General features: G+C 36.7%; 1 protein-coding gene across 4 annotated transcripts in view; it reads left to right on the plus strand.

Moving 5' to 3' along the window:
• ssb (small RNA binding exonuclease protection factor La) overlaps positions 1-7,878 on the plus strand; it is a 12,641-nt gene extending 4,763 nt beyond the window's left edge. For all 4 annotated transcript variants that reach the window (XM_016268101.1, XM_016268100.1, XM_016268103.1 and 1 more), the window contains exons 4-12: positions 1,301-1,475; positions 1,662-1,769; positions 3,263-3,366; positions 3,491-3,562; positions 3,637-3,679; positions 3,763-3,900; positions 5,254-5,446; positions 5,533-5,637; positions 6,622-7,878. In XM_016268101.1, coding sequence (XP_016123587.1) covers positions 1,301-1,475; positions 1,662-1,769; positions 3,263-3,366; positions 3,491-3,562; positions 3,637-3,679; positions 3,763-3,900; positions 5,254-5,446; positions 5,533-5,637; positions 6,622-6,716 — 1,033 coding nt within the window. In that variant the 3' untranslated portion in view covers positions 6,717-7,878. The remainder of the gene's footprint in view (positions 1-1,300; positions 1,476-1,661; positions 1,770-3,262; positions 3,367-3,490; positions 3,563-3,636; positions 3,680-3,762; positions 3,901-5,253; positions 5,447-5,532; positions 5,638-6,621) is intronic.
• The last annotated feature ends 267 nt before the right edge of the window (positions 7,879-8,145 follow it).

The following is an 8,145-nucleotide window of genomic DNA, read 5'->3' on the forward strand; positions in this document are numbered from 1 at the left end:
AATCTTTAAGATTACTTACAACAGAACAGCAATGCATTTTATGGACGACCGTTTCGTGAACCTAGGAGAGGAGGTAATTCTGACTTTGCTATGACAATCTGGTATTTGCTATTGACTGTTCAAATGTGGAGTTTTGCGCAGTGCAGAGTAACATGTCGTGTGTGTGTGTGTGTGTGTGTGTTTGTGTGTGAGGGGAACAGGGTCACATCACAGGAGAGTGAACTGTCTGTCAGAAATCATAGCACGTCAGCGGTCTTAACCGCGGCTTGTGTACTGCATCATCACTGTGTCTGTCACGCGACTCTGTTGATCTTTCGGGCTTGAACTGATGGTAAAACTAATGACATTATTAACTGTCTTGATATTTACTTTGAAAGCTGAAGCTCGTGATTATGGTAAGGGGCGTTACATTTCCGACGAGTGCTTGTGGTGTTCGGCCAATCACAATGCACTGGCTCAGCTGGCCAATCAGAGCAGACTGCGCTTGTCAAAGGAGGGGGCTTTGTAGAAAACCACGTGTTTGAGAGAGGCGGGGCATAGAGGACCTACAATAATGTACAGTATTTGAAAAATAATGTGTTTTTTGAACATTAAAGCATGTCAACATATTCTGTTATACCAAATACACAAAATAATCATATGACCCCTTTAAGAAGTTAAGTGCTTCAAACAAGAACTAAAGAAAGAAATGTCAATAGGTACAAAAACTTGTTTGCTCCGAGTTAATTTGGTTTTTCTGAGCCCATTGTCAGATATTTGTTGTTATAAACTATAAATTATAAACTCACTTCATTTGGTCACTTTTGTCGTTTTGCTTCTCAAGTAAATGTATCTTAAGATATTTGTACTGGAAAACAAAATACTGAGGAAGAACAACACTTTTTTTGGTATTGTGTGAAAAAGTGGAAACCGCGAGTAAAAAGCAATGAAGATCTGTTGGACATTTCCATTGGAAGTATTTTCAAACTTTGAAGCGTTGCTAATACAATTAATTGTGTGCGTTTAGAGAACACACAAAAATAGTGTGTACCCTTCAGTTTATTTCTTAAATGTTCTTTACCCTGGTCTCTAAAAGTATTAAATTAGCTTTCACAAAACCTGCAGAAACCCTGAATAATGCTTTTTTTTTGCTGTGGTCACCATGAACTGTTGTTGCATGAAAAGAGAGCTACTACTAAGAAATATTCCTTTTTTTTTTGTTTTAAATAACACTCCGAGTCAGTCTATGTAGCTTGTAAATCTAACGACTCTGAGTTTTTGCTGCTGTTGTGTTTGTGTCTCATTTTGTGTTCGTCCTCAGACTAAAGTGTCTCACATCAGACCCAGCTGTTATTGTTGAGTCGCTGCAAAAATCTAAAACGGGTCTGCTGGAGATCAGCGAGGACAAAACCAAAATAAGACGAAATCCGAACAAACCTCTTCCAGAGAACAATGAGGAGTACAGGGACGCGCTCAAACACAAAACCATCTACATGGTGAGCGAATGGGAACAATGACATCAAGTTCCTCTTTCTGCCTCTGCGTTACCTTTGCTCTAAAACAAACAGTGTATAATAGGGTTTTAACAAGTCCTGTTTGTATTACTGGATACTATTGTTTTTCTCTTTTGTCAAGCCACGTGTTTCTGTTGGTTGACGGATATTAATGTTTAAATTCAACAGAAAGGTTTTCCTCTTGAAACCACGCTGGATGAAATTAAAGAGTGGTTTGCAGATAAAGGCACAGTTGAGAACATCTACTTGAGGAAAGGAGCCCAGAAGAATTTCAAAGTAAGAAACCATTTGGACAAGTATCTCGGGAATAATTTTTTTTATGACTTCAGAGGTCAGACCAGTGTTATGGTTTATATACTCTTTATTCATATTTTTTACGTTTTAATGCAGTGGTCACCAACCTTTGTAGGCCCAAGATCCCTGACCTCGGCCTTTATGAAAGACAAGATCTACCTATTGAAGAATTGATAGAAAAAGACATCCCAGATTGTGTTTCAAATTTGAGGCCTTTTACTTAGTATTTTAATTAGTGATGCGCCGATCATAGCTGATTCAGATTTTCTTTCTTTCTTTTTTAACTAGCAAATTGGATTCTGATACTGATACTGATTTTTAAGCTAATTTATTTATTGGCTATTTGCTTTATAACAAACAAACTGGCTTTAAACAAAAATATCTAGCCATTTGAAATTAGAGGCAACCACTGCATATTTATTTGCTACATAAAACATCTGCACGAAACAAAAACAGCAGGTCTGAATGAGACCGGTGGCGCTTATGAACAGGGTTGCCAGGTTTTCGCAATAAAACTAGTCCAATCTCGTTTCGAGGGGGGTTCCCCTGTAAAAATCGCATTCTGGGGGTAAAATACACGTTTTTCGGCGGGGATCTTCCAGTAAAATTCGCATTCCAGGGACTAAATATCACATTATTGGGGTCGCTTTAACCCGCGGACATGAACAACAACCCACGGCAACAGTGTTAAAGTAGCCCAATTCCGAGGGAAAACCGCTGACTTGGCAACACTGCTTATGAACCGACTGCAATATAGCGTTTCCTTGTGTACCGCTGTAAACAAAGCAGAGTTGCGCTTTATACGGAGAAGAAAATGCCATTGCCATCTAAACTTTTCTCAAGACAGTTCCCTTCAGTGATGCATTAATATAACCCCAGAAATGTAATGCATTTTTGTACTTATTTTACCGTTTTTTTTTTTCGCGATCGACGGGTTGGCCACCACGGTTTTAATTAATTATTTTAATTTTTGATTTTAATTTTTATTTATTTTTAAAGATTTCTATTTAGCTTTATTTTTTAGTTTTAGTCATTTTAGTACACTGTAAAAAAATTGTCAATAAAACGTATTTAGAATACATTTTACAAGAAAACGCTTGAATTTCAGTCTTCAAAATTTCACATTGTTTAACGTGTTGCTGTTGCTTTGCTAGTAAGTTTCACAATTAATTACACCGTTTTTGAGTAAAAATTGCTTGTGCGTCCAGTTTTTTCAGTGTACGTCAAACTCATTTTATTTTAGTTAGTTGCCAAGGCAACATTTTAAGTTGGCATTACACATAATACTTATATTGTATTTTTTCAGTTTTATTTCAGTCAAAACAAATGTTAATTTTTTTTTGTTAACAATGGGACAGACAAGACTACAATACTTAAACTGTACTTCGCATTGTAAAACTATTTTACTGTGAGTAAATCAAGAAATGTTGTATCTACCTCAGTTTTTCTGTTTCCGTTGCTGTTATTGTCTGCAGGGATCGATCTTTGCGGTTTTAGAGTCTGAAGAAGCCGCCAAGGCTTTAGTGGAGCGCACTGATGTCAAAGAGTACAAAGGGAACGAGATGATCGTCATGATGAAGTAGGTGCTTCTGCAGTTCAGTTCCTCACTTGTCTCTGAGCATTGCATCTTGTTTTCCTAGAACCTGAATGGCTTTGAATATACTGGTGTGAGAGTTGTTAACCTTTTTGATCTCTGTCTGTAGAGATGACTATTTTTCTAAAAAGGTGGCCGAGAGGAAGCAGAATCGTGTGGAAGCAAAAGCTAAAGCAAAAAGGTAATGCACAACACCTGTTTTATACAAAAAAGTGAGATGAGTTGAAAGTTATAATTGGTAAATGTGCATTTCAGTGAAAAGGAGGACAAGCAGAAGCAAGCTGAAGATGAAGAGCTGGTGGGTTTTCATGCGGAAATGCAAATAAAACAAGTTCTCAGATGTGACTGGGTTAATAATATATGGCTCTTCTGTTTACCCAGAAATCCCTGAATGATCAGAGAGGCTGCCTGCTGAAGTTCTCCGGTGAATTGGGTCAGACCTCGAGAGAGGATTTCCACGCCGTCTTCTCAGATCATGCTCGGATCAAATGGATTGATTTCACCAGAGGAGCTAAAGAGGTGAGAAATCAACATGCTTCACAAATACTTCTGTCGCATTCAAGTCTAGACAACATTTTTACGATTATTTTTTAACATTTTTGTTAATTATTTAACATCAGTTTTTAAAATTCAATTCAAAAAGTCAATTAGAGCTATAGCAAAAACATGGGCAAATCGGCGACATCAGCAACCAACAATGACCTGATCGGCTGAGAAAAACAACAGCAGTTGATGACAGACTATAAAATCTGTCTGTAAAATCACCAACAACCTCCAGAAAGCTGGGGTGATGCTCTGACAATCTACTGTCTGCAGGAGACTTTGACATAGAGTTACAGAAGCTACAGCAAGATGCAAACCTCTGACCAGCACCAAAAATAGAAAGGCAAGGTTAGAGGTTGCAAAAGCCAGTAGAGTTTTGGAACTGAGTTTATGGACCGATGAGACAAAGATGAACCTTTATCTAAGTGATGTGAAAGCAAAAGTGTGGAGAAAAAAGGGAACTGCAAATAATCCTAAGCATAAAGCCTCATCTGTAAAGCATGGAGGAGGCTGTGTCATGGCATGGGCAATGGGCATGCATGGCTGTCTGGAACAGGCCCTCTCAGCTTTAATGATGACTTAATGTATGATGACAGTAGCAGAATGAATTTGGAAGGGTACAAAACCATCTTGGGTACCAATATTCAAGAAAATGCCACCAGACTCATCAGAAAGCACTTCATAGTGCATCAGGACAGTGACCCAAAACACCCTCCCAGTTCAGTCAAGGAATTTATCAGGGAAAATAAATGGAAAGTCTTAGATTGCCCAAATCAAACTCCAGATTTAAATCTGATTGAACATGAATTTCACCAGCTGAAGAGGAGACTAAAGGCAGAAACTCCCCAAAACAAGCAACACTGACTGCATTAAAGGCTGGGAAACGCATTTCAACGGATGAAACCAAGAGTGTGTTGATGTCTGTGGGTCGCAGACTCACTGCTCTGATTGCATGCAAGGGATCTGCAACTAAATAACAGCTTTTAATCTTTAAGTCTGCCTTAAGTTCAACTGTCCCAATACTACTCACATTTTTTTTAAAACATGGTTTTAAAGATGAAAGTATATATTTTTTTGTTTTTGAAAAACCTCACCAAAGTTGCATTTGTTGCACACAAAAACAGTATATATATATTTATGGAAACTGTGATGCATTTTTCAGGATTCTTTGATGAATAGAAAGTTCAGAAGAACAACATTTAACCATTATGAATGTGTCTATTGTCTGTCTTTCTTAAAAAACAAAAAAAACAGTCTTTATTAGCAATATGAGTTATACCTTTAAAGATGTCTTCCTCCATTAATTTCTGTCATTGATATCTTCCTCAGGGCACCATCCTGTTCCACTCAAACGCCCAGGAGGCCCTGCAGAAGGTCCGAGAGGCTAAAGGAGGAGAAGATCCTAAGGTTAAAGAGCAGGTTGTTCAGTGGGAGGTACTTGAGGGAGACGTAGAAATGGAGACTCTAAAGAAAATCATCGAGGATCAGCAGGAGTCCATGAACAAACATAAAGGATGCAGAGGTAATTCAGAGGACACAATAAACACACATGCAGGTGTCTGAACTCTGAACATTGCTCTGATGCTACGCCGCATCCTGTGACTGCAGGAGGTCACAGGGGTCGTGGAAGAGGCAGGGGAGGACGCAGAGACCGAGGAGGAAGAGAACAGACCCAGTTCAAGGGAAAGAAGACCAAGTTTGATAGCGATGAAGGTAAAAGGGACATTTCTCCTCGATTGATGTCACATACACTGAAAGAAATGGCGTAGAAACAGTTTTCACTCTGAAATTGCTAGTAAATTTTGTCTCGCTTTAGTTTGGGGACCAATTCTCACTATTAACTACAACTTTTGCCTCAAAATCCTAGTTTGCTGCTTATTAGTAGTTACTTTAAGATTAAGAGATCTAAAATATGGTCATGCAGAATAAGGCATTAATATGTTCTTTATAAGTACTAATAAACAGCCAATATGCTAGTACTATGCTAACTAGTGAGAATTGGTACTTATAAATCTCACATATAGTTAAAAACAAAAAAACAGGAAGTATCATGTTGAATTAAATATGAAATGTTGAAGTTGAAAGACCAAAGTAGTATTTTCTTATAAAACGTACTCCAATAATCTTTTATTTACAACTTTAAAAAGTCATTTTTAATGTAATTTTAATAATATAAATGTAAAACAATAATATAATAGGTATGATTTTGTTTTAAATATTTATTTATTTATTTATTGAACTTCTTATGCCTGGTAATACTTGTCATTTAAAACATTTAGAAGTATAATTAAATAATATACTTGTATATAAGACATAGTCAGACGTTGTGCTCGTAGTTCTCCTCAATACAAAACTACCACCAATCAAAACCAAACAGAATATAATGAGCTACGAATTTGTTGCATAGCCTTTTCTATTTGTTTTTATTATTTTAAAATTGTAATTGCAGCAAAGCAAATGTACTTTCTTGTTCTTACTATGTCCGTGACACAAAACTGCCTTTGTACATGCATTTCTAATTGAAGATTTCTGATATTTTGTTGAGTCTGAGGCTGAGACTGGAGGTTAGTCAGGCTTTTCATTAGTTTCGTCACCCACAGACATGTAGTGTATTCAAAATGCCTGAGTAAATAAAGTTTGCGTTGAGTTTTTGGCTTTAGTCATATGAAATCAGAAATGTATTTTCTCCTTCAACAGAACAAGCCAGTCCAAAGAAGAGACCTCTGGAGTCTAACGGTCAAGATAACGAAGAGCCGGCTTCCAAACAAGCAAAAAGCGAGAACGGTTCTTAAGGGCAAAGAACTGTGGCCCCTTTGTTTATTTTTTATTTTTTTTGGGGTACGATTTTCTCTAAAACCGAGAAACCTGGAAAAGGCATTCTCGGACTACGTCTTGTGTCAAAAGATGCACACAAGCTTTATGCCACACTTTTTCCCTGAACTCACCATGAAAAAGGCACTTTTTTCTTTTTCTTTGAACAAACATACTGCGTGCCTGGATGTTGTTTATTTATTTGCCATACACACACTTATGATTGCTGGTATGATTTAAGATCTCATCTGCAGCTCTATAAATGTGTCATTTTAAAAATCTATTCCGCTTAAGCAGTTAGCTGGAAGCGCTTGTATAAGTGTTGACATCTTTAATTGCATATTTTCATTCCTTGAGCGCTGACAGTCTGCAGAATCTACACCGATTGTGTTTTGAGCGTAATCAAAGAGTTGATTATCGGTTCTGACAGCATTTGTTAAACGCAGTACTGTATTATCATAGAACAGTTTGAAGCCTACAAGTGAACTTATTAAGGTTTTGAAAATGTCAATATTGCATTGGTCAATATTGTTGTTTTTTTCCATTAACGAAAACCTGTTTTCCACCTGCTAGATTATTCCATTGCTTTTGTCACTTGCACAAACGTAACATAAGACAATAAGTGTGTGTTATTCTTGTTTCTTTTTATACGTTGCTGTAAAGTTGCTTTAAGTGGTTACAGAGGCATGCCGATCTGGAGAGTTTTTTTTATTTTTATTTTTTAAATCATATTTTCTTTATCACAGCAACGGAAACCTGTCTCTTAATCTAAAGTGCTGTTTTAGATGCCATGCTTCATATTTACTCATTCAGGGCTTCAACAAGCACTCATTGTTATTTTTTCCTTATGTTTTTTACTGTCTGTCATCTGTTGAGATGAATATTACACAAATTTAGAAATTCAGTAAAGAGTCTTGAAAATCAGAATAGTAATTATGTATGTGGTGTTATCATTTTTGATGCAGTAATGGTGCGCCAATTGGTTTGTGGCTTGTGGCTCTTTTAAACTCTTGAGTATCGGTGAATGTTATTTATATTTAAATTAATATTCTTGCAGTTGAACAGGCCCCTAATGCTTCTGTTGTTAAAAAAAAGGCAAAAATTATAATTACAGCCACTAACTTTGTACTCCATGCTTTTGACACAATACTCAAAACCACAGTGAATCCTTCAAAGATTACACATAAAACTTGCTAAAGAATTGAGCATAAAAAGTAGTAAATGTTGTCTAGCTGAAATGCTCATTTAAAAATTATAATATTTTCTACTTGGATTGCAACCGTGGCAGCCAGAGAGAACTATTGTGCTCAATGGAAATTTGTTGTGTCAGACTGAATCTAAACCATTGTATTTTTGTAATATTGCTAATATGATGACTACCGTGTTTCTGCCTTAAGTCTTGATTCACCC

Source organism: Sinocyclocheilus grahami, unplaced genomic scaffold (genome assembly GCF_001515645.1).
Source record: "Sinocyclocheilus grahami isolate Dianchi unplaced genomic scaffold, SAMN03320097.WGS_v1.1 scaffold43.1, whole genome shotgun sequence".
Lineage (NCBI taxonomy): Eukaryota > Metazoa > Chordata > Actinopteri > Cypriniformes > Cyprinidae > Sinocyclocheilus > Sinocyclocheilus grahami.